The following is a 27,107-nucleotide window of genomic DNA, read 5'->3' as shown; positions in this document are numbered from 1 at the left end:
AGACAGAGAGTCTTGGAGAAAAATCTTTCAAGGGCTGTGAGGGCTATTACAAGTAGAGCAACCTTTGAAGAGTTGGACAGCTCCACTTTGTTGCTTTTTTTTTTGGGAAAAGCAGAGCTTATGATCCCATCTGTTGGCCACAAATGTGAGTTTCTGGCTGCTTGCTGGAGCTTTTTGGAAACCTCAGGTCAAGATCTTCGATCTGATATCCATAATGCATCACCTGCCATGTCATCACTACAACTTATCAGTGCTAACACATCATCACTGCCACATCATCAGCTGATAATAGGAAGGTTTGTACGATTGCAGCTGAGCTGAGGTTTACAGAGATTTTTTTCCACTGATAATTCTCTCTTGTTTTAATGCAAGATCATGGTTTGTTTTTCCCAATCATGTGTGACATTCTGGGTAGAATGCTTTGCTACTCTTATTTCACACGAATGGAAGTAAAACTATGTGCATTTCAGTATTTTTCGTTGGGTTTAGATTTGAGATGTATCAAGATTCATCAACGATTTGCTAATTTTTTTCAGAAATTTATTGTGTAGATACCTGCACTGAGGGATTTTGGATCATCAGGGAAGCCAATATGGGGAACCTGTGCAGGGCTTATCTTTCTGGCAGACAATGTACTTGGTAGGAGGTTGTTTTAAGTATGCATAGATGATGCTTGTTATGTTCAAGAACAGGGTTTGTTTAAGTTGAAGTTTGGGGTGTTGATGCAGGTCAGAAGAAAGGTGGACAAGACTTAATTGGTGGTCTGGACTGCACTGTGCATCGCAATTTTTTTGGCAGTCAGGTACAGGATTTTTGAACCGAAGTGAAGAAGAGCCATCTAATCATAAGAATGATGCCTTGTTTAAATTGTCTCTGAGTGTCTCTTTAATGGGGTGTTTCTAGCTGAGCTGACCTTTTGTATTGGTGGGGTGTCATTTTTAGCGTGGCTGGGACTCGTGTTGTTGTGATCATGTTTGGATTTGTGACCGACTGCAGGGGAGAAATCCCCGCCGTTAAAAACTGAGTCATAGTTTTGCTCTTCCATCCACTTTGCATCCATAGGTGGATAGTTCTTGAACCTCACCAAATAGCATCTTACAACATGTCCCTTAACTTTTCTTTCTTTATGTGCCAAAATCTGCTTAGGTACTAAGGTCTCATCAAGTTCATGGCTGATCCTCCTGTGGCATATCTTCTGGCACATCACCCACAAAGGGTCTTAGAAGACTCACGTGAAACACATTTTGAATCTTCCAAGTGTTAGGTAATTTCAGCCTATAAGCAACATCGTTGATCTTATCAAGCACTTGAAAAGGCCCATAGTAACGCATGCTGAGCTTCGGAAACAACCTTTCTTTGCCCTTCATCTTCTTTAACCTTGCCTTTTCAAACCGTAAAAGTACCTAATCACCAGGTGAAAACAGTAAGTCACGACGGTGACGATCAACAGCCCTTTTCTGCTTTGCGTGAGTCTTCTCCAAGGCAAGCGTAATATTCTTATACATTTCATCCATGTTCTCAACATATCGATGTGCCTCAAAGATCTTGTCCTTTGTATGCAAAATGGGAGGAACCTTTTTGCCACCTTCAACAATCTCAAAAGGTGCCTTGCTTGTGGACGAATGCACCGTATTGTTGTACGCATACTCAAGCATAGGCAAATACTATTCCCACTTGCCCTTTTTATTTGACAACTAACATTTCTCAGATCCAAGACAGTAGAATTAGCCCCTTTTGATTGTCCATCAGTTTGTGGATGAAACGAAGACGAGAACTTGAGCGTAGTGCCCATCTTGTCAAATAATCCTCTCCAAAACAAGCTTGTCATGCGAGGATCACGATCACTGACAATCGATTATGGCATACCATGGTACTTAAAACACATTGTACATGAACAAACGTGCCATCTGGTGAGATTTTATCTTCTTCCTGACAGGAATAAAATGGGCCTGCTTGTTGAACTTGCAAATAATGGTCCATATACCATCATTCCCTATCGGCGTTCTTTGAAGATCAAAGATAAAATCCTTAGCATGCTTTCCCATGGCTTATCCGGAATCGGTAGTGGCTGTAATAACCCTGGTGCCTTTTGCCTGTCAAACTTGACCTTTTGGCAAATCACGCATGCTCGCACAAAGGCATCCACATCTCTCATCAAAGTAGGCCAATAAAAGAATGTCTCTACCGCTTTCACCGTCCCATCAATTCCATAATGCCTTGCTCCTTCATGTCATCAAGCTCATGATGATAAGGAATTGACATAGCTGAAGTTTGTGGCTTTCTTGATAACACATCAACCACAACATTCTTCTTGCCTTCCACATGCATAATCTGGAAGTGGAACATAGAAAGAATGTTTGCCCATCGCATACGCTTTTCGGGTAGTTTTGATTGTGTCAAGAAGTATCGCAAGGTCGGTCTGATGATATGTCTAGACAACAAAACCAGCACCTAACAGGTAGTGCTTCCAGCTAGAGAGCGCATGAATGACAACGAATAACTCTTTCTCATAGATTTGCATAGTCTTTTCTGGCCCTTGCAAGATTCTGCTCTCATAAGCTACTACCCGACCATCTTGCATTAGCACTGCTCCAATGTTGTTGCCACACGCGTCCACTAGACCACAAATGACTTCCTGAGGTTTGGTAAAACAATCACGGGATCTGAAGTGAACTTTTCCTTTAAGAGAGTGAAAGCTGAAATGTCTTTTTGGGTCCATCTGAAAGTGACCTCTTTCTTTTGCAAAGCGTGAAGAGGTGAAGCCATCTTTGCAAAATTCTTCATAAACCTTCTATAGTATGAGCACAATCCCAAGAAGCTTCGGATATGGTGCCAGTCTTTAAGTCTGGCCATGTCTTAATAACGTCAACCTTTGCGGGATCCATTCGGACACCATCCTTTGACACTATGTAACCAAGAAAGTGGATGTCTTCCAAGAAGAATTCACTTTTCTTAGGATTGACAAGTAACCTGTGACTGCGCAGCTCTTCGAACACAATGGTCAAGTGATGCCTATGCTCCTCTTCATTCTTCGAATAGACTATCATGTCATCAAAGAATGTGCCAACAAACTTTTGATGCGAGCGGAAAATCTGGTCCGGTCCATCATCCTATTAAACATAGCAGGAGCATTATTTGTAAGACCAAATGGCATCAATAAAAACTCATAGAGACCAAATGTCGTCCTAAACGCAGTCTTGTGCACATCCTGTGGCCATATACGAATCTGATGGTACCCACTCTTAAGGTCTATCTTGCTGAAAATTGCAGCACCCTCTAAACGGTCAAGAATATCATCAATCCTTGGGATAGGAAACCTGTTCTTGATGGTATTCTTATTCAACGCACGGTAGTCAATACACATGCGCCAAGAGCCATCCTTCTTCTGCACTAGGAGCATTGGGGAGCAAGAAGGTGAAGAACTAGGCTGAATCAGCCCCTTCGCTAAGAGCTCCTCAACCTGGCCATAATCTCTTTTTGCTGAGCCGCACTAACCCTGCAGGGAGGTCTGTTTGGTGGGCTACACCCTAGCACCAAATCTATCGTATGGTCCTCAGGCCTCTCCGGCGGCAATTGTGACGGTAATGAATTAGAAAAACAGTCACTAAACTCTCGCAATGCTGACCTTTCTTTATCTAACACAGATAAATTTGACCGACAACTATATGAAACATCTTGTGCAAAAATCAAGTATGCAGAAAGATGATTCTTAATTATAGAAGTGATAGCCGAAGAAGCAAATACAATAGGGACACACTGCCCTTTGAGCTTTACATCCAAAGCATGAGTTTTGTCCCTATGGTGAAGGGTGAACTTTTTATCGAAGATATCCAGCACGCCATGTGTTCGGAACATCCACGGAATTCCCAACAACGCATTGCACCCTTCCAATGGCATGATATAGAACTCTTTGGTGTCCACAAATGATTGAATATGTAGACTATCTTTCCAATGATGGGAGTAACACACTCTGAGTGGCCAAGACATGCCAACTTTGCCTCTGCCGTTTAACCGATCTCTTCAGCTCTGATGCCCAGCTTTATAGCTAATTCTGGTGAGATAAAGTTCGCTTTGGCACCTAGATCAAAGAAAATAAGTGCCATCTGATCTCTGACTTTACCCCATGCTCTGCATAACTTGCTGGCATCCGTACTTGGCTCGTCACCCACCATGTCTGGCACTAAACCTGCCGTGGGCTTGGGCTTCTTTCCTTTCTTGTCCTCTTTATCATCGGAGTCAGCTGAGTCAGTTGGTCCTTTCCTCGAGCGACTTACGCACAAAAGGCTTCCTTTTCTGTTTCTTTGCCTGTGCTCCAGAAGTCTCGGCTGAGTCCTTGTCCTTGTGGACCTTTTCTGACCCCTGTGACGCTTCAGGAGCTGTTTTCACAAAGGGCTTCTTTGCTAAATTTTCCTTTTGCTGCCCCCCTTTCACGTTGCCCGGAAACCCACTGTCCTCTCCCTGCAACAAGGCAAGACCAGTGTTGGCAACTTCCATAAGCCGAGTGAGGGTAGCCACTTTGTTCTTTGTACAGTAATCGCGAAGCCCTATAGGTAGCCCACAACAATACTTCTCAATCTACTCTGTCAGTGGCACAAACCTGTAGGAGGTTATTGAGAGCAACACTTTACAAACCTCTGATTGTACTCCTGTAGTCTCTTGCAAGTAGCCGCAGTGAGTTGGTGCCAATCCGTCATGACATCGGCTTCAAATTCATTTGGCAACCACACAGATGCAAACATTTGCTTGAAGTATACCCATGTGGCGGGTGCATGTCCTTGCATCAACAATGTTGTCCACCATGTAAGTGCATTGTCTTTCAAGAAAGTGGCAGCTTTCCTGACCTTAGAGGCCTCTGTAAAATTCCCTCTTGCATAATCTGTATCAAATTGCTGGAGGGAAGTAAGAGCCTTTGCCATATCCTCAAAGCCACTGAAAGTGCTAAACTTTACAGTTGCATCACCTTCTTTGTAGGCTTTTGGCTTTTCCAATGTCCCCAAATTGTCATAGGGAATTGTCTGCAACATGTGCACTATAGTAGGGGTCATTGGCATTCCTTGGCCATTGACATTTTGCGTCGTAAGTGCCATATCTAACTGCTGTCCAGAAATTCCGCCATGCCAAAATTGCCCTGTGGCACACCAAATTGGCCCTGATTGCATGCCGATATTACCATACATGGGGTTTGGCATCATGCCTTGCATACCCCCTAACACTGTTCCTGGCATATACTGCCGTTTTCCAGGCGCATAACTAGCCATACTTTGGAACACAGATCCACCCCCGAAATACCCAGGATGTACCGTGGGTGGTGGAAAAACTTGATGCATTGCTTGGAAATTGGTTCTTTGTCCATTTAATGTAACATGTGGACACTGAAAGATGGCGGGTTGAACTGGCAAAACCCGTGGAATTGGCGTCCTAACCACTTGTTGATGGATGAAAGGAACCTGTCTTGGAGCCCCTGACTCTGCAACATGCGAGTGCTCCCTATCCTTCTAGGACGCATCAAGTACCTGGCTTGAGCCTCATGGGGTTGGTAGGAATAAAAAGGGCTCAAGGGCTTCACTCTTCAGAGCATCTGGACGCAGAGTCTGAGAGCCGAGGACCCGCGATAGTTGTATTATGATCAAGCATTATTATAAAAGAAATAGGGAAAGGGGTGCCTGTCTTTGGGGCCGATCTCTCTGGGCACGGAACTACATTGAACCATGTCGACTCAAATTGTGAAAGTGTGTGAAGTATTTTAAAGGATTCTCTCGTGTGTCGTGTCGGATTCTCTGCTTGGGGTGCTTGTGACTTTGGTATCAGAGCATCATGCGTGTGCTTTTCTCAAAGGTTGTCAAAGCATACCGGTCCTAACAAAGGGCAGACAAGGCACTTGGGCACTTTGAAAATTGTTAGTGAAGAATCTTCATTTCCTGACCCCGGATTTATTAGCCACTCCCACCCTTACTTCGTCACGCATCGGGCCGGATCTCGTCTTCATGGCTCTGTCTTACAGGGCATAAGCCTTAAAGAATCCTAGATTACACATGGGTTCTTGTGGACGATAACAACTCTCGGTGGGCAGGCAAAGAAAAGTTGAAACCCGGCGCGGGAAATGAAGAGCAGAATGAAGAACAAGACCTTTAAAAATCTCTTCATCGGTTGAGAATTTGGATATGTGACAGAAGGCAAAGTTGATCCTCTCAACAAGCTCTACGCATTGACGCGAATAGATCTTATATCCAACAACTTTGAAAAATTAGGGTTTTTGCAGAAAATTTCAGTCTCTGTGGAATAAATGTTTTTGAAAGCTCTTGTTATCTATGTGCAAATAACTTCTAGGAGCGAGGAACATGCATATGAAAGCATTTAGAAACATGGAAGTGGACCTCGACTCTTTTGCAACGAGGTTAATCATTTGCTTAAAATTTTACCTGTTTTGCAGGTGAAATCGGAAATAAGATGATGACGAGTTGGGAGCAACGACAACTCTAGAATGAACCCGATCACGATAAGAATTATGAACTTTGAATGAATGATTCTAGTGCATCAAGATTCCATATGAATGAGATGATTGGATACTGTGGTGAGCGCATCAAGAGTTCTTGCGGGATGAGATGGCTACACAAGGATCTAGGAGCATCAAGACTTCTAGACGGATGAGATGACTATATGATTGAAACATTGTGATCAGTATGAACTAAGTGTGTGGTGAATGAACTTTGAAATAGGAATTTCCGAAGATGAATTTGATTTTTATGTATGAGATTAATGTTCTCCCAAGAACTTGCTAGATGTCTACAGATAATAGGTGAAATCGATGATAATGGATGACGAATTCGTAGCAGTGACCGCTCCAGAATGAACCCGATAAGTATCATGAATTTTGAATGAAAATAATGGAAGAACCTGCTATTTGCAAATAGATAACAGGATTAAGAATGAGATGATGATGATTTTCGAGCAGTGATAGCTCCCGAATGGAACTATAACGAATTATGAATTTTGAATCACGAATGATTCAATGGAACTGTCGTGAGCGCATCAAGAGTGCCTACGAGATGAGATGGCCACACAACTAGAACCGAATGATTGGACCACTCTGTTCAATATGAATTTACTGATGGATTGCGATCCCTAGAAATGATAACTTGCACATGACAGTGCTCGAGTCCAAAATCTCTATAGACATGATCGCAATAATGATTAGTTAATTCGACATCAGTGAGGTCCGAGATGGATCTAGATGCGATTACTAAATACGTTGCTAGCAGTCATGGTCTGAGGTTTGGAATGAATCTTTCTGTGATTGATTTGATCTCACTGTGATTTGAACGTGATCTGATTGTGTCAAGTGATGTGACTGTCGTCTTTGTAGAAATGTTGGATTGGTGTCGTCTACTGCATCGGTACTTAGAGTCAATTTCTATTGAACTGGTTTATGGCTTATGTCTGATTTTACAGGCATAATCGAGGATAATTACAAGTCTTTCAAGAGGGGGGTATGTCACAAAATGATGACGTGGCAACCTTGCCTGGACACACACGCACACACAATGACTCTGCAGCAAAAATGCCACGTGGTAGCAGTATGGACCCTCGCAAAACGTGTTGGTAGGTTGACGTGGCATATTGTACGGAATCCCACTTTTTGCGTTGGTTGATGACGTGGTAGCCTTTACAGATTTCTGCAATTTGCATTGGTTTTTTTTGGCAATTTATTAGGACAAGTTTCTTTTGGGGTAGTTTGCTTTTGAGTTTATGTTTTTTGGGACTCTGATTTTGGCATCCCTTGTAAGAATAAAAAGGGCCCAAGGGCTTCACTCTTCAGAGCATCTGGACACAGAGTCTGAGAGCCGAGGACCCGTGAGAGTTGTATTTTGATCAAGGATTAATATGGAATGTCTGGGGAGCGTTTGGTTGTATGCTTGAAAAATATTGTTGTTGTGACTCCCGGCCCGGACCTGGATGGTTATGCGGGAGGAGTATTAAGAAGTCTGAGCAGTGGTTACTCTCAGCACCTCCAAACGATGCAGGCTGCGGTCTGGAGGGCGTTTGGTTGTAAAAGGCCTCTATATCTCCCGGCACGGACCTTTTTAGGTTATGCGGGAGGAGTGATGAGGGAGTGGTTGAATATCTCTCGGCCCAGATCTTGTTAGGTTATGCGGGAGGAGTGTTCATTGGCGACTTTATGTTTCTATGTCTTGTAACATGCATATGTGAGCATTTGTGTTGCATTGTGATGTGCCAACCATTGAATATTCCTAATTGGATGAGATTGCCTGGGTATGTAATTTTAGTGCATCAAGATACTCGTGGAAGATCAGTGCGGTCTGGCTGTGATGGTTAATTTTACTACGCCAGAATATCAAGAGTTCCGATTTGGACAAAAGGAGAAGCCGTATTTCCAGGGGCAAGGGACGCCTGGCCCTAGCTCTGGAGCTTCCAGCGACAATGGTGGCTCCAATCCGACGTGGATTTGAGGCAGCAGTTACCTCTGTGTACTCTTGAGGATACTTCTAGATGACTTCTGGTGCTCCATTTAATGGAGTATCATGCATAGTTTCTCATCACCCTTGGTTTCCTTGCCCACTTCTTGCGACCTTTGGATGGTGTGCTGGATGTCTTCTTAAACCATTTTGGCAGATGTACTCCTGAGCCACTTTGTTGGGTTGCTTTGTCTTTTGGATTCATGGTGGCTGAGCTAGCCGCAGGGAAAACTCATAAAGCTGTACCAGTGATTGATGCCCTTCCGGTCAACATCCAAGTGTACCACCTACTTCAATGGTTTGGCATGCATGTGCGGAGAGACTTTAGCATACAGATAATAACTTCTGTGTACCAAGTATGATATAGAGATTACAGCATGGGAGAGTATAGGATCATAGTGTCGCAATGATCTTCAGGCAGAGCATTTGATATATGCAGCTAGCACCTCACCTTGTTAATAGTTTCACCACTGTCTGTGGTGGGCTATGGCTTCGGTATTTCACAGGAGCATGGGTTGGGTATTGATGGCTGTTGTGCCTAGCAGAAAGTGAATAGATGTATCTTCCTGGTCCTGTTTTTCCATGTATGTGTCCTGTTTGGTAGGCTGGCATTGTGCTGGACCCTTATCCTAGGTCATTTTAGGGTCAGTCCTCTTCTTTAGGGTTTTTGGGGTTCTAGGGCGCATCACTAGTCGGCATGAAGGAGTTGAATGATATCTCCGTGTAGTGAAAATCGCGGTATCTGTTCTGTGTACATCCTGTGACAGTGAGGCAGTGACACATATGTGACTTAAAAGGAGAGAAACTAGAAATTTTTGTTTTGGTATGAGACAGGCTTTATTATTATTATGTATATATTCAGCATGCCATGCTCATTTCTAACAGCAGTAGTAATTTTTTATTCAAAATTATGGTTTAGAATAATCCTATTACTTAATTTTAATTATGGGTACACAAATTTCACTGAGTTTGTTGTTACAGCTCTACAGTTTTGAGACTGAACTTGCAGTGCCTGCACTAGCTGCAACAGAAGGTGGACCATCTAGCTTCCGCACAGTTTTTATCCGAGCTCCTGCTATCTTGGAGACAGGTCCTGCTGTCGAAGTGTTGGCTGATTATACTGTTACCAATGGGGTGAGTGATAAAAAATTTTCCTTGTAGATTTCCTTTGTCGATCTGCAAGATGTTTTCTGAATATTGTTCATCCCATGGCTGAAGAAAAAGCTTTGCATAGGTTTCAAGTTGTTATATTACATCTTTGCTTATTTTTGTGCTTATTAAATGCATAGGATGAAGGTAATAATGGACAGAAGGTAGCTGTTGCAGTCAAGCAAGGCAATCTTCTAGCGACGGCTTTTCATCCGGAGCTTACTTCAGATTCACGATGGTAAGGTCCTTTTACTTTGTCTTTTTCATCTCTCCCCCTCTCCCCCCCCCCCGTCGTCCGTACATCTCAATACGCTGCACCTAATTTTCCCCTAAGCAGAGGGCCTGCTTGTAATATGCAAGCACAAGGGGTGCTTGCTTAAGGCAAGCAAGGGGTTAAGCTTAGCTTAGCAGGGGGGCAGCTTGCTCCTCTCTCGTTATGTTGGCTGTGATGTATGATAGAGGGAGGTCATTGTAGTCCAACATTCCCATCAAAGCAAGTAAGAAGATGGCTAAGGACGATAGAATGACGAGAAAAGAGGTGGAAGCGGCCATCAAGAAAGCCATTTTGGCACACAAGAAAGCAACGGATAGGGCCCTTGACATCGTCAATAGGGCCCTATCGGAGAAGATCACAGCGAAGTGTGCCTCTCTCAAAAGCAAAGTGGAGGCACGAGATGAAGAAATCAACAAAGTAAAGGAAGAGTTGGAGGATATGCTCTCCCGGACCAAGTTTGAAGAAGGCCAAATTCAGCCCACCATAGTAGATGAGCTGAATATTATTAAGGCATAAGTGCTCGAAGCGGAGGAGGAGAAGAAGGCACGTGAGACCATTTCATGAGTAGAGATACTCACCCGCACCAAGAAGCAAGTAGAGGAAGCGGACCAATGGATCCTAGTGGTCAAAAAAGGTAAACATGTAACCCCCACTCCCACCTCTATTATCAACATGACAAGTTGAGGAAGAGCAAAGAAGGAAGGCATGCACTCTACATGTACTAGTCCCGAGTGTCAAGGACACCAACAATGTCGACGAGGAATTGAAAAACCTTTTATGGACATATGGGAATCATGGAGCAAAAACACCGGAGTATGGAGATTGGACAAGAAAGGAGGAGGTGATGGGGGAACCTCCAAGGAACGTGCTCTAATCATTCATTTTGCTACCATAGAAGAGAGGAAGGACTTCCTTAAAACAGGGATTTTTTTGGGAGATGATCTTACAATGTCTCAACTAGCACACATGAAAGAATGTATGCCTAAGATCTTGGCTGCCAGAGAGAGGGGAAAACTCACCTTTTATAGAGGAGGCAAAGTGGTAGTACTTGACAGACGCATGGCATGACGGTGCGAGACCTATAGGCACCAACCTAAAGCTCGCGGTATGGAATTGCAATGGCTCATTATGATCGGATGTCAGAGCATTTGAGAATGATTTCAGAGGGAGGGACATGACTTGCTTTTGAGAGACTCATCAGAGCCCAAAGAACACACTTTTGAGGGTAACTGGATACAAATGGGAGAGCACATGCAGACAAGTGGTGTAACAGACTTGGACACTCCAAGTTGAGAATCTACCACGCCACCACAAATAATCACTTCAAACAGTTCACAATTCACAATTGATTCGACATTGGCCCAGCGGAGTTCTGTGCCTAGAGATATTGGCCCCAAAGACTGGCGCCCCTTTCGGTATTTCTTTTTGTATTAATCTGTGTTCAAAGTACAAGAGTGCAGGCAGGCGCTCACTCTCAGACTCTACGTCCTAATGCTCTGAGTTGTGAGAGGCCTACCCGCTTAAAAACAGAGCCCCAAAAGCTTCAAGTTAAAAGCACTTGAAAAGTAAAGCAAAAGAGGCTTCTCTCTCTCTCTCTCTCTCTCTCTCTCTCTCTCTCTCTCTCTCTCTCTCTCTCTCTCTCTCTCTCTCTTCCTTCTTGCGTAGGAAAAGCAGCCACGCAAAAGCTGGTTAGAAATCCTGCGGCAAAAAGCGCCGTGATTTGCGGACGTCCGTACAGCTTCCACGTGGCATCATTTCCATGAATTGCGGGCCTGTCCGTACTGCAGCGCCACATCAGCATTTTCAGGGATTTTCCACGCCAAGGGGGAGGGTGTGTATGCGCATACAGGGCAGCCACGTCACCAGTTTGTGACATACCCCCCTCTTGAAAGCATTGTAATCGCCCTCGATTACGCCTGCAAAACAGGCAGAAGCCATAAACTGTCTTAACAGACATCGACTATTAGTACCTACGCACTAGGAACACACATCTAGCACATGTACCAATCGACAGTCACATCACACGACATCATAGGACATCACAGGACATCACATGACAAATCACATTCAACATTCATTCGGATCTCAGACCATGATTTATCGGCAATGCAATTAGCGATCGCACCTAGATCCACTCAGGACCTCATAGATGCTCGATTGACTAACCCCTATTGCAACCATGTCTATCGAGATCATTCAGACCAAAATGCTGCAGTTATTTCGTCTATCAGTTCCTGCACTTAAACAAGTCGAGAATAAATCAGTTTCATATTCAGGAATTCCATTTTATAAAGTCATACAGTAGAATACTGTCAGCTCTTAGTATCCCTGAAGCTCAAAGAGACATTAGTGACTCTAGTATTCAAAAATCGAGGCATCTGTTGACAAAGGAGCGGAGTAACTCCCCTCTTGTGCAAACCCACTGTACCAGATCTCTTGCCAAGTTGAATTCTAGGTTCCATTTGGAATAGACTATGCTAAACCAAAAAGCTTCAAGCTAAAGTTTCACAATTTGAGGAGTATCTGCTAGGTTCTCCTCCTCCATCCACTTCGCATCCAATGCAGGATAGTTCTTGAATTTAACCAAGAACCAAGAACCACCTTCTGATTTACCCTTATTCTTTCTGTCCTTATGTGCCAATATCTGTTCAGGAACAAGGATCTGCTCGTTTTCTTCTACTTCGGGTTGCTCATCAGGCTCCCCATCTTCAGGCACATCACCTTTAAAAGGTTTCAACACTCACATGAAATGCATTGTGAATCCTGCAAGTGACAGGCATTTTCAGTCGGAGGAGACATCATTGATCTTTTCGGAGATCTGGAAAGGTCCGTAGTATCTCATACTAAGCTGTGGAAAAAGCCTCTCCTTTCCCTTCTTCTTTCTCAGGCGTGCCTTCTCAAAATGTAAGAGCACCCAATCATTCTCCTTCAATTTCAAATCGCAACGATGGCAATCTGCTGCCTTTTCCTGTCTTTCTTGAGATTTTTGCAAAGCCTCGCGGACCTTGGCAAAAGCCGTGTCCAAGTCGCTTGTGTACTCATCGGCTTCAAAAATCTTATCTTTCGTGCTTAGAAAGGATGGAACCTTCATAGCACCTTCAATAATCTCAAATGGCGCCTTCCCCGTCAAAGAGTGTATCGTGTTGTTGTAGGCAAATTCCACCAAAGGTAGATATTTTTCCTATTGAGTCTTCTGATCTGAGATGTAAGACTTCAATAAATCTAAAACCACTGAATTGGCAATCTCAGATTGCCCGTCAGTCTGCGGGTGGAAAGATGACGAGAACTGCAACTGCGTGCCAATGTTCTCCCAAATTGCCTTCCAAAACAAACTCGTAAATCTGGGGTCTCTGTCAGAGACAATCGTCTCGGGCATGCCATGTAATCTGAAAATTTGGGCCACAAACAGTCTCGCTAAGTGATCCGGCTTGATTGTTTTCTTTACTGGAATGAAATAAGCCTGCTTGCTAAATCTGTCAATAACAGTCCAGATACCATCGTGACCACTGTGTTCTCGGGAGATAAAAAATGAAATCCATTGCAATACTTTCCCATGGGCGGGTGGGTATGAGCAAAGACTGTAACAATCCTTGTGCTTTATGCCTATCAAACTTGACCTTCTGGCATACCAAGCAACTGTGCACAAACTCGTCCACATCCTTTTTGAGTCTCGACCAATAGAAGTATCTCTACCCCTTTCAAAGTGGTAGCAATTCCGCGGTGACCCGTAAAAGGCGGACAGTGGCATTCGGTCATAACCTTTTCCCTCAACGGGTGTGTAACGCACAACATGGTTTTCTTCATCAAGTAGCCATCCGGAATGGAATATCTTGCTCCCGTCTCCCCATCCCGTATCCATGTAAAGATATCTGCAAAATCTGTATTGTGGCATACTGATCGACCATATCCTCGAAGCTCCTATGATGTATCACAAAAATAGCCAGAACCAACGGCTTCCGAGACAAAGCATCTGCCACCAAATTCTTCAGTCCTTGCACATGGAGAATCTGGAAGTGAAACTGTGACAAGATGTTCGCCCACCGCATCTGCTTTTTTGAGAGCTGCTTCTATGACAAGAAGTAGCGTAAACTCTGATGGTCTGTGAAGACAGTAAAATCCGCTCCGAGTAGGTAGTGCTGCCACTGAGTAAGAGCATGGATAACCGCCAAAAGCTCTTTCTCATAAATCTGTGCTGTCAATTCCGACCTTGAGAACAATCGGCTCTTGTAGGAAATGACATGGCCTTCTTGCATTAAGACCGCACCCAGACTACGACCACAAGCATCACAATGTCCTTCAAATGACTTCTACAAATCCGGCAAAGTCAAAACTGGTCCGGCAGTCAATTTCTCTTTCAAAGTCTGAAAGGCAATCACCTCTGTGGGTCCCCACGAGAAAAGGACTTGTCAAGATATGCAAAGGGGAAGCAACCTCTGCAAACTTCTAATGAACCGCTTGTAGTACGAGCACAATCCCAAGAAGCTTCTAACTTCATGGACATTCTTCAAATCGGGCCAATGACGGATAGTCTCTATCTTGGCCGGATCCATCTGCACTCCCGCTGCTGGGACAATGTGTCCCAAAAAGTGTATCTCTGGTAGGAAAAATTCACTTTTCTTTGCATTAATCACCAAGTTGTGATCTCGTAATGCCTGAAAGACTTGAAGCAGATGTTCTCTATGTTTTGTCTCATCCTTGGAGAAAACAATGATATCGTCAAAAAAAGTGCCAACAAATAGTCTAAAATCTTGTCCATCATCCGGTTAAATGTCACAGGAGCATTGGTTAGGCCAAAAGGCATCACCAAAAACTCAAATAATCCAAAAGTTGTCCGAAAGGCTATCTTGTAGACATCTCTCGGCGCAATTAATCACTTCAAACAGTTCACAGTTCACAATTGATTCGACACTGGCCCGACGGAGTTCCGTGCCTAGAGATGTTGGCCCCAGAGGCTGGTGCCCCTTCGGTATTTCCTTTTTTATTAATCTGTGTTCAAAGTACAAGAGTGCAGGCAAGCGCTCACTCTCAGACTCTGCATCCAGATGCTCTGAGTTGTGAGAGGCCTACGCGCTTATTCAAAAGATTACAAGGGATGCTAAAAGAAGAGCCCCAAAAGCTGTCCCAAAAGCTTCAAGTTAAAAGCGCTTGAAAAATAAAACAAAAGAGGCTTCTCTCTCTCCCCTCTTGCGTAGGAAAAGCAGCCACACAAAAGCTGGCCAAAAATCCTACCGCAAAAAGCGCCGCGATTTGCGGACGTCCGTATAGCCGCCACGTGGCATCATTTCCGCGAATTGCGGGCTTGCCCGTACTGCAGTGCCACGTCAGCATTTTCAGGGATTTTCCATGCCAAGGGGGAGGGTGTGTGTGTGTGTGTGTGCGTACAGGGCAGCCACGTCAACAGTTTTGTGACAAGTGGCTTGTAATGAGCACAATAGTAGAGGATCAAGAGAAGTAGCAGTGTTATCTAGAGAGGAGTTACACCCTATCATTCAGGTGGTTCGTAGAAATGAGAATGCCCTCTATATGTGTGCTCATTACAAGTGGCTTGTAATGAGCACAATAGTAGAGGATCAAGAGAAGTAGCAGTGTTATCTAGAGAGGAGTTACACCCTATCATTCAGGTGGTTCGTAGAAATGAGAATGCCCTCTATATGTGGGTCAGAGTCAAAGCAGTGAAGGGCAGAGCTCACTACATTGCCATATGCTACCTTCCTCCTAGCATATCTCAGTATGCCTGCTATATGTGGGTCAGAGTCAAAGCAGTGGAGGGAAGAGCTCTCTACATTGCTATATGCTACTTCCCTCCTAGCATATCTCATTATGCTTCACCTAACGGGCAGTCACCATACATGATACTAAATGAGGATATTGGGAGTTCTAGAGGGATGGAGATGTCATCCTACTCTGGGATTTCAATGCTAGGACAACATGTCATCAAGCATCCTTCTTTGACACTTCCGAGGAGATGTTGATAGAGCTAGACTCCAAAAAGATGGGGCTCTGTAGGACCTCAGAGGATGCTAAGGAGTTGATCGAGTATGAGATATACTTGATTGAGATGGGCACAACACATAGCCATTTTGAATGGCCTTGATAAATACTCCTCTTCAGGCAGCTTTATGTGCTTCCCTCATAGACATGGTGCCAGCATTATGAATCATGTTTTGGTTCCCACATCACTTATACCACTCATTCAGGTTTTATCAGTCTTGCTCAGACCTATTGGAGTGGCTGTAGATCATGCTTATATATCATTTGTAGTAGATTTTACTTACACTATTGGTGGCTTTCATCACGTAGCACATCGCCATCCGAGATACCACTTTTGTTGAGAGACAGTTGGAGTGTATACAATAGAGTTGTATGGTGTTCTTGCAGGGGATAGACCCTTGTATGAGCTCATCCAGATATTGACGGAGATGATACACACAGCCGCAACCATAGCTTTTACCCTCCCAGGTTACTGAGAAAACACGGTTTGGGAGCATGCCTCACAATGGTTGGTACAATGAGTGTCGAGAGACGAGAACCCTGCTCCAGAAAGAGGAGACATCTCGCATGGTTAGTCACATATACGTTTCCGACGCCTCACGACGAAAGAAGAGAGCTTTCTTAGCTCAGCTTGAGAGAGAGAGAGAGAGAGAGAGAGAGAGAGAGAGAGAGAGAGAGAGAGAGAGAGAGAGAGAGAGAGAGAGAGAGAGAGAGAGATTTATTAGATGCTCTGGAGCCAAGACTCTAGGAAGGCTTGGCAACTCTTTAGAGAACACTCACCCTCTCCAGGCATTACTTCTACAAAGACAAGGACACGATATGCGTCCTCTCTGTAGACGGTATCAGAGCGGTTATCATTGCCGGACCCGCCAGAGCCCTAGTGTCACAAACGGGAGCGCATAACAATATAAAATATACTCGGATAAATAGAATTTATCACTTGATACTGAAGCCAAAGGATATAGAGAGAAATAAATAGAGAGAGAGAGAGAGAGAGAGAGTGAGAAGATCGACACAGTACTTGGACCAGAAGATGGGCTGGTCCCCCCCCTTAAAGAGAATCCTTTATTAGGGAAAATCTTTTTACAAGCACAAGAACTGGAGAAAACCCCTCCGTTCTAAATCTTTGACTCGATGGTCGTTCCTTCCCGTAAGGGAAATCCGAGAGAGGAGCTCTCAATCCTTTTTCCGCCTGTACTCGGAGTCGAGACTCCACAGACAATTTCCGAATTCCGTTCCCGGCATTCCCAAGCGTAGGCCGAAGCCTTCTCGCTTCTCCTTCGCGATGAAGTACCTGCAAACACGCGACAACAATTCGTACGGCGAATCCACAATAGATACTTGTCGCCCTTGCGCGGGAAAAGCGACTTCCGTGCTTCCTAGTCTCGCGCGATCTCTCGCGTCTTTTGGCAGCAGAGTCTTCGCATCTTCTGGCGGCAGAGTCTTCTCTTGCTGGCGTTGGTAACCCCCTTTTTGAGTGAGGGCATGTGGTGCTTTTATAACTCCTTGACCACGGCACGAATAGCTGCTCGCGTAGAGATCACAGCCGTTTTTTTTTTTTCTTTTTTTTTTTCTATTCTACCCAAAATAGGGAGTGAGAATTCGCTGGCTGGTTTTGTTGCTTTATTTTCTAACTGGCTGTCCACTAATTAAGTGGACGGCCGGCATATTTTAAAATTGGTCTGAACCTGCCCAAAAACTCAATAAAACCTTATAAGTTTAAAACAATGCTTTTCATAACACTTCCCAGGCGTCCCTGGATGCAACCACATGCACAAATCCAATGAAAGAAATAGATTCCTCGCGGCGATACTAATTCAATTACTTGTTAACTTTACACACATCATTGAGAAGAAAAGAGAGCACAGATGTATCCAACAACTAGACCGTTACTGCGAACACGAAGACCAACACTCTGTATGTAAGGTGCAGCAGAAGTGAATGTTGATAGTGCTCAGGATGAGTGCTCCGAACTGTGCTTTAAGGGTTCCTTTTACTTACGGAAGGGAGAGCCTTCTGTTCTTCTTAGAGAGAGTGCAAGTGCAATGATCACAAACAAAGTGAATGCTACTGTGAATGAAAGTGTTGAGAGAGAGAGAGAGAGAGAGAGAGAGAGAGAGAGAGAGAGAGAGAAGAATACGACACCAGACGGTTCTCAAAACCCCCTAAAGGGCCCCCTCTCTATGGCGAGAGAGGTCTACGCTATAGATTGCACAAATCTGGTACAATGGTCTAGATGCTATTGATTTGATGATGACAATGTCGATGACGACGATGAAGTCTATGACGATGACGATTATGGTGTCATCGTCAAGTCCGGGATATGCGACGACGACGACGAAGGTGTGGTCGTCAAGATAGGGACTGCGATGACGATGTCGACGACGATGATGGTGTCGACGACGATGGCGTCAAGGGATCTGCTGCTGTGGAGGTACTGCGGCTTGAATCTGCAACTGCTTCGTTGGGGTTGAAATGCAAAGACGTCGGCTGATCAGGCTGAAATCTGAAAACGCTAGGCTGATCTGGTGAATTCTGAAAACGCTAGACTGATCTGGGACTAGATGGGGAATCTAGCGAGGATCTACAACCGGGTGGGAGCAGGTTCACGCGAGGCCAAGGGCTGAAAACTGAAAATGCTGGCAGAACTGGTTGAATCTGCAAACGCTAGGCTGATTTGCTGAGAAACTTTGGGCAAGCTGTCTGGTTGCGCTCTGCACTTGTGCACTGAGCTTGTCTTCTGTTTTCTGCTTCTATTGGGTGCCCACTATGTTTCTTTTATAATTCCTTAGCAAATTGCCCTACCTACTTTTCCAACAAAAGTCATTTATTAATAAATAAGTGAAAAATGTGTACTTTGGCAAAAAGGGTTCTATGCTCTGGATAATGCTCATGATGGGTACTAAATGTCATGCTAATGATCCTGCTGTGCGCAATCAGAGGGTATGCAACTATTCTAAGTGCGTGGACATGCACGGCCTGCGCACAGGCTCACAAGGGTGCCAGAACACTTCCTAGGCTACCCTGAACCCTAGACCTGGAATAGCTTGTCCACGTACACATAGGTTAGATGTGCACGTGACACTATAGGCCCCAAAGATTGGCGCCCCTTTTGGTATTTCTTTATTCAATTGAAAATAGATGATCCGAACACTTCGATCAAACTCTCACCAAGCTGTCCAAACCTGTCAATGGCTGAAATCGCAGGTTTCCGACCTGATTTCGGTAGCATAACGGCACCAAAACCTCTGTAGGTCAAAAGTACACCTCTAGGACATATTCCCTTGCATTTTAGAAGCTTTCCAGTGAGCTGTAACAGAATTTTGGTGTGCTGTGATTCCCTGTTTTGTCACTTCCAGGTGTTCAAAGCCCTGTATAAGCATCCCAAGGCCTTCCCGAGGCTCTCGTGGTGATTTCTTCCAGTCTAGGTGCGAAACCCTAAACGTGCAGAAAACACATTAGGCTGAAATTCTCTGTTTAGATCGTTTTAGCGGAGCGAACACATCTATGCATGTCCCAGGAGCTCCTGCATGCAATGGGACAGTCCCCCTGTGATTTGGACGAGTTTTCACACGAGTAAACTTTTCAAATTCGCAATCTTTTGCGATGGAACTGTACGTACTAATCTGGTACTTGTTCTGAAGGCTTTTGCCTTGGCAAACGCGCATAAAACCCCTAGAACTATACATGGTCAACTTAGAAGCCCAACTATTGGGGCATTACCATATGTGCAAAGAGGAGAGAGAGATGCGTGAGAGCAAATCGTCGCGCCACATGAGACAAGGGAGAAGACAAGCTTTCCATTAAAGCTATGATCACCTGCACCCACTACTCTCTCACACACTGTTGTTCACAACGAGTAAAATCAGCCTCCACTCTCAATTTTGGGCTCCCCCTCTTGGGAAGAGCTTTTGGAGTGTGTGTGTGTGTGTGTGTGTGTGTGTGTGTGTGTGTGTGTGTGTGTGTGTTGGCTTGCAGGTTGCTCTCCTACCACCATGTGTCGAGTTTGCCCCTTTGGTTTAATTTCCTAGTACCCACCAACTTATAAAGTTGTGACTTGTCGAGTGGCCCAAATTCCATTTCGGCGCACAGAATCTTCCATACTCATCAGAATTCATTGCTAACTGCCCAACCAGTTCTTGACTGACGGACCTAATTCCCGATGTGAGAAACCCATTTGGCCGCAGCCGTTTCACACTGGCCATGCAATGTCCACATGCACCTTTTCAAGGGTTTCAGAAAAAACAAGTAAAGGTAAAACAAATAATAATATGTAGTACATATTTAAAGAAGGCAAGAGGAAAATACACCTCCTGGTGACAACCCCTCATGTGATTGTACCCCTCCCCATATGTTTTGAGATGATGTATTATGTGATGGAGGATGTTGGGTAGGCTTACATACCTACCCTCTCTAGATACCCTCATTTACTTCACTTTTATGTTTCCTAGACATTTACTAGAGTCACACATGGATGTAACCTTTTGGTCTAATAGGTCATTTTGGCCTTTTGAAGACGTTAATATAACATTTCGTTTCATTTCATGTCATTTCTCCCCCAGAAGGTAAGGAGCTGACAGGGGAAGTTCATTGAAGAAGCAGAGGGGCAGTTTATTGTGGAAGCAAGGGGTTAGCTCACAGAGAAGCAAAGGGGCAGCTTGCACAAACCCTCCCTTTCCTGATCTGCTCACCGGTTACAGCAAATTCACTGCTGAGTTTCACTTGTAGACTAGGACAGTGATACCATTAGGAGAGGAGATCCGAGAGGGGCCCCCTTGGTTGGGACTATAAGACAGCATCCCTCTCTCTTCCAAGCAGTGGATGGAGAAGAGAAGGACTTTTGCTTCAGCCAGAACCCACCCATACCTCTACCTGTCATTGCAAAGCAAATAACATGGGAATCTTATCTCATGCAGGAGATGAAGGAAATGCAAGCAAAAATGGTAGCTTTCTCAATGGAGGTATCTTGTCAAGAGTGGCTCATGGGGAAGCTGTAATCATTTGGACACACGTGCTTGGGTTTCTTGGAGAACATGTGTTTTTCCACTTATTAAGTGGCTTGAGAATAATCGATCGTGAGGTGCAGAGTTAACCATTGCTATCCAAGCTCGGGTTTCTTCCCCAGAAACAAGCCCATGGAAGATTTTCCTATGCCATGCTTTGCCTGGAGCTGCTCCTAGTCCCTTCTGTGGGCTTGGGAGCATGGTGGCTTTGCTGGCAAGTGATTTTGGTGTGGACCAGTACTACCCTATGTTTTGATTGTTCATGTGGGAGTCTCTCCCTTTGTGTTAGTTACCGCATTTGAGGAAGTCTTGAGTTCAACTCTCCTTGTCAGATAGATCTCTAAAGTCTCTTGGGATAGTTTCCTGCTACGACGTTAAAATTCTCTTCTTCTCTCTCTCTCTCTCTCTCTCTCTCTCTCTCTCTCTCTCTCTCTCTCTCTCTCTCTCTCTCTCTCTCTCTCTCTCTCTCTCTCTCTCTCTCTCTCTCTCTCTCACACACACACACACACACACATGCACGCACAGGGCGAGTTTTGTTTTTGTATGCCTGACAAATACATCAGACAAAACTTTAAGGGTGCTAGAGTTTGAGCAAACACTCCAAAGTTTTTGCCAAAAGAACTCAATTTCAAAAAAGATCTTGCCATCACATTGATAGCTCTCCGCTTTCTTTTGCAGGCATAGCTATTTTTTGAAGATGATACAAGGGCAAGCAGCTTCTGATGTTGTGTGCTCAACAAAATCAGGGGACCGAATGCCCGACCCTGTGGTGCAACGGAAGGAGCTGCCAATTTTTCGAGGTTCAGACCGTTTAAGTTTTGAGCTGTAACATTCAAGGGCATTGTAAATAGAATCATGCAATAGAGGCGAATTTATTATCGATTTTATTCTTTAATACCTTCAGACGAGAGCCAATCCGGGTCTGGAGTGCTTCAGATAATTTTGCACATTAATAAGGAAGGGGAAAGGTGTTGTATGTGAATTATTGAAGGTGGATTTTTGAAAAAATTGTTAATTCTAAACTAATGGCCCCCACCTACAGGAAAAGGCATAATCCCTTGCTAAATAAGGTGTGCCCCACATGCTTTACAAAAAAAATCCATAGGTCTCCAACAGATCATGAGAAGAGCAAGATTATCTTGGTAAATTTTTTAGCTATACACATCTGTTTGATGTTTTTTTACATCTTCTCCATTTGCCATTCTCATTGATTGAGGAGGATAAATTGGAGAATAATTTATCCTTGTTGAGTGATCAATAGAATAATTAAGCTTTGCGAGGGAAGGGAGTAGGAATGTGATAGCAACATTGAATACAAGATGGAAAAACATTGGAGATCTTTATTCACTTCAAAACTAATTTCTGATTGTGATATGGATACTTCAGACCCATCTACATTAGTGCTTCTTACTATGTGGACATATATTGGAAACAAGGCTAAGGCTAAGGATCTTAATAAGGTCTCATATTACAATGCATAGGAGTGTGACCTAACCAATGCTAGACAATTATAGTCACATAAGCATCTCCATATAGGTGCATAGAAAGGTAGTTTTAGTGCATGTATCCACAAAACCAAGCACAAGAGTGCCAATGTGTCATCTAGCCAATGTCACTCAATTGTTGTGCTCAAAACCTCCTTGTATGAGCGTCTCTATATGGGAATAACTCCGTAGGCTAAGGGAACATCATGGTATCTTTTGTAGGTAAATATTGTGAGGTGCTATAGACATCAAATTTTATCTCCTCTTGCCTAATTGTAGCACATGATCATTGTAGTGATGACATTAGTGAGAATATTGTAGTATTTAGTCAATACTAACTGCTATTGGAGATGGTGATTATACAATCATGTGGATGATTACCACAAACCTTGCAGTTCCTTTAATAGGTGTGTCTAGGCTTATTCTAGGTTCATATAGGTGTGTGTGTGTGTGTGTGTGTGTGTGTGTGTTGAGAGAGAGAGAGAGAGAGAGAGATAGAGAGAGAGAGAGAAAGTGACTTGAGGACATTTGCCTTGCAAGTAAGAGGCATGCAATGGCTAATACATTAATTTTTTCTTTAGACTTTTCAAACAGCTTATAGCAACCAAGTAGGTAGCTATGTTGCTTTCAAAAAAACATGGCCAATGTCATGCTATACAATCAAAGTCTTGTTCACCATGACTCAATCATGCCATTATCCAAAAACATTAATTGCACCTTATTAAAGAGAGAGTGTGGACTTATAATTTGAAATACTAAGCCTCAAACTACTTCCATAGAAAGAGTAATAAGCTTGCAATCCTCAAGCCTAATGTATGAAACAATGTTTCAAGAATCTATCATTGGATGGAGATCTTTATATCATTGCTTAATTTGAATGCCCATATTAGGATGCAAGAGGGCCGACAATATATGAGCGACATTTGGAAAGGTGAGTATTATGTCATCCACGTATAAAACAATCATCAAAATTACATAACCCGTATATCTAACATACGAGTTTCTTATAGTCTTGACTATTTAAAAAATCTTGCATAGTTAAGTATGCAAGTATCATCTTGACCCAAGGAAGGGCCACTTGTTTCAAATCTTACAATGCTTTCTTGGAGTCACCCATTTTTTCCCCCCATCATTTATGAACAAAATCATTGGTCTGCATCATTAAAAAAAATTCATGGTGAATTCCTAGTCAAACACAATTCAAAATGTCTAAGTAAGGTACACTCTAGCCTTCACCTATAAGCAATTGCAAAAATCCTTTGAATGATTTTCTTATAATTATATGTAGGAAAAGTCAACTTTCTTTTTCAAAACCTAACCTTTTTCACAAGCCTAGCCTTATAGCAATCACCAAAAAGCTTACATTGGATTCATTGAGGTATAAATTGACTCTATCAAGAAAATGGCTGAAAAACTATTGCCACAATTGAGAACAAAAGCATGTTTAATTTGTATGAAAAACATATTTCTTTAACCTTACATTATTGCAAAAGAAATAGGCTCTTTGTCATCATATGTAGTCGAGACCAAAAAAAAAACATAACAATGTGATGCATGTTCTAACCATAATGAGTATGATCAAGAAAAGGCTCAAAAAAAATAATGTCATGCAGAAGTCTTCACTAACCATTTAGGTGTTGGCATAGACTCCTCAATTCCTTTCTCTTTGCATCTAGGGTGATGAGAAGCAAATAGGATTTTCCCTACCACATCTAGTAGAGAAAGAAAATGCATGGCAATCTATTGAATATGGTGCTTATTAACAACCGTAGCAAGGGCAATGATGCAAAGTTGCATCCAATTGAATATCATGTAATGTTTGCATAGCCTCTTAGGTTCTCATTGGTGGGTACATGTCCATTAATTATATGCAAAAAAAGCATCATTCAAGTCCCATGAGCATACATATAGTGCTTTGATACATGAAAGAAAAGACTACACCATCTTTTTAGATGAATAAAAAACATCATTCAAGTCTCATGAGCATACATATAGTGCTTTGGAGACAAGTTATTTTTTGAATTGACAAGCCAAAAACACAAACATGAGATAAAAAAAGGTTTCCAACCATGCTAAGCAATGGTCTTCGATGCATCAAAAATACATTTTCTTTAGTAGGATGCAAAAAGAGAATCAATTCTTTTTTTTTCAATTTAAATATTGAAAACATGCATTGATGTGGAGAATACTTTCCTCATGAGCACAAATTGAAAACTTCTTACAAATTGATCATTTGAGTTTCCAAATAAATTTTAACCTATAAACCTCTACGAAAGATTCAAGTCTCCTTGTTTTCACTCTATTCACTCTTTTCTTGGAACTATCTACCTCTTTTATATTTGAAAAAAATGCCATACATTTGTGGTGAACATCAGATTGAAGAATGCAAGTGGGTGTTGTTGAATGAGAGAATTATCATATTCAAGCCACATAAGGTTATCTTTGCATAACTTGAATATTCTAGTGAAAGTGTATGTATTGTTCTTGAGTAGATAATATTGCCTTCAAACTTCATAATGAAAGTTCTCATGAAATTCAAGAGAAGGAAAGGGATGTTAAAACTCTTTTTCACATGTTGCCACCCGTAGCCATGTGTAACATGGTTGATTGGAAGTCCATCCAGCCTCTTTAGGAAATTCTAAGCCAATTTAACTATGTTGGATATTTTTTAATTAAACAATCCTAGGTAATCATAATTTACAATAATCAAGACAATGGCTTGGGAAAACTCAAATGCGAGAGAGCGCCATGCAAGGTGGCAACAATCACGAGTCTGGAGCGGGAGAAGATGGGCCTGAGCCCGTCGTTTTTATCCTCTTCACTGCACCTCCTTCTTCCTCACTGTGTACCTCTTTGATGTGCAAGCCCGGTAGAAGAACTCTTTCCTCTGTTGATGGCAGCATCTCCACGGGCATCAAACGTCTTCTTTCTTTAAAAAATAGTCGTTTTTTGTATGTATCTAAGCTCTCCAGATCCTCAAGTCTTGCCGCCAGAGCCTGAGCTGTGTAGGACATGAAATAGGGGGCTCTGGGTGCTTGGCACCCATACCCAATGCCAAAGACGCGTAGAGCAAACATTTTCTCTATCAGAATTAGCATTTTTGCATTCAGTGGCAGTGGATACCCACCACACAATCCTGTAATAACTTTCATTGCAAACAATGGGAACTTTGCATTGTTCTCAGATTATTCCTTGTGGTATATTATGATCTAAAAAACAATATTAAAACATTCTTAGGTCATAAGTGAGATGCGTACAATCGAGTCAAGTACTTGAATTGTTTCTAGAAACCTTTTTGTGGTTGAAACGCCCGATGTAGTGAGACAACATTGCCTCCTTGCCTTGTACTCTATTGACAAGCCCTTGTCGTGAGCCTCCTACTCTTTTAAGAAAAATATCATCATACACAAGCACCTCGCAACAAGCAGACTGATCTCAACATTGCATCATTGGGCCATCTCCAAAACCATCCGAATGCCTTCAAAAAATTACCATTTGATTCTTGTCCATTTCTAGCATGGACCTTCCCCACAAATGAATAGACTGACTATTTGCTACCTGGGATCTAGGTGCCACATGGATACCTATGTTTTCCAAGCCAAGTTGTCTTGTGGTTGATTGGAACTGCTCATCTGTTGGCAATACAGCTTCTCCGAACTTTGCTTCGTTGAATGTATCTATGATCAATTGCCCCCCTTAAGTGAATTGTGTGTCATGGTTGTGCTAGCAAGGAGATGTTGGTCCACTCCATCATCATCCACAAGTCCCATCTTTTCCTTGCAAAAATTTACAATTGCAGCTAGGCAATAGTCCTCCCGTATAATCAGCTCATGCATGATATCCGTGAGCAGAATGTATTGAATGTTGCCGACCATAACAAAGCTGGGATCACAGTTCAGAGGCAAAGACCCTTCCTCATTTGGGCTTTCTTGCTTACTTCCTAATGATGCATTCGTAAGAGAAGCAAGAGTTAAGCCTACATCAAATGTTTCCTTGAATACCTCTACCTGCTTTTCTTCTGGGTCAAATTGTACCTCCACATCCTCTAACTCTTCCTCCGGTGCCAATGGGAAACTACCAAACTTTGACGACTAGGAAGGATTTGACTCACCATCCATCAACAAGCACAAGTAACCAAGCGGCACTTTTTAGAGTGCCTTAGATATTTGTCTTGGACAAGCAGTGCATCCGAGGGACACATTTCTAGACAGCAATTCAGTCTCCTTGTCGCACACTTCTCAGGGTCAAGATCGGTTGGGTGCACATATCTCATGCCATCAATTATCAAGGAATTGTCACAAATGACTGCTTCATACTATTGCAAATACGTTTGTAGGTACTCAATTGAGCAATCAATGATCCGTTGGATTCAAAACTCTACATTAAACATAGAAGATAGCTCTGATGCACAATGATGAGCACGCGCGCTGTATAAGAACGTGAACAGTTTTTCTTCACATGTATCCTCCCCTACATCATCTGTCGCTAGGACTATGTTTCCCATGATGAAAGAAAAAGCAAGCCAAAACTACTATATTATATTAAATGGTATTTGTTGTCAAAACCAAGCCAATAGTGAGCATGGAGAATCCCCAATGGCCCCTAATCGCTAGCTTCTGACCCATGTGATTTTGTCAGTACAATTCACGTTGATGTGTGTTGAAAGGACATGGATACAACATGAATGGGGCCGACATAATCACACGGGTCATAACCAAGCTACTAAGGGCCT

At 43.0% G+C, this 27,107-nt stretch overlaps 1 protein-coding gene across 1 annotated transcript in view; it reads left to right on the top strand.

Annotated features, from left to right (window-relative positions):
• PDX2 (pyridoxine biosynthesis 2) overlaps positions 1-21,873 on the top strand; it is a 70,997-nt gene extending 49,124 nt beyond the window's left edge. Inside the window, exons 3-7 of the mRNA XM_086502608.1 lie at positions 552-639; positions 729-802; positions 9,456-9,608; positions 9,764-9,861; positions 21,570-21,873. Coding sequence (XP_086358734.1) covers positions 552-639; positions 729-802; positions 9,456-9,608; positions 9,764-9,861; positions 21,570-21,720 — 564 coding nt within the window. The 3' untranslated portion in view covers positions 21,721-21,873. The remainder of the gene's footprint in view (positions 1-551; positions 640-728; positions 803-9,455; positions 9,609-9,763; positions 9,862-21,569) is intronic.
• The last annotated feature ends 5,234 nt before the right edge of the window (positions 21,874-27,107 follow it).

The sequence above is a fragment of the Adiantum capillus-veneris genome, chromosome 27, assembly GCF_014529385.1.
Source record: "Adiantum capillus-veneris isolate H3 chromosome 27, ASM1452938v2, whole genome shotgun sequence".
Classification (NCBI taxonomy): Eukaryota; Viridiplantae; Streptophyta; class Polypodiopsida; order Polypodiales; family Pteridaceae; genus Adiantum; species Adiantum capillus-veneris.
The sequence above is the reverse complement of the archived record's forward strand: the minus strand, read 5'-3'. Positions and strand labels throughout refer to the sequence as shown.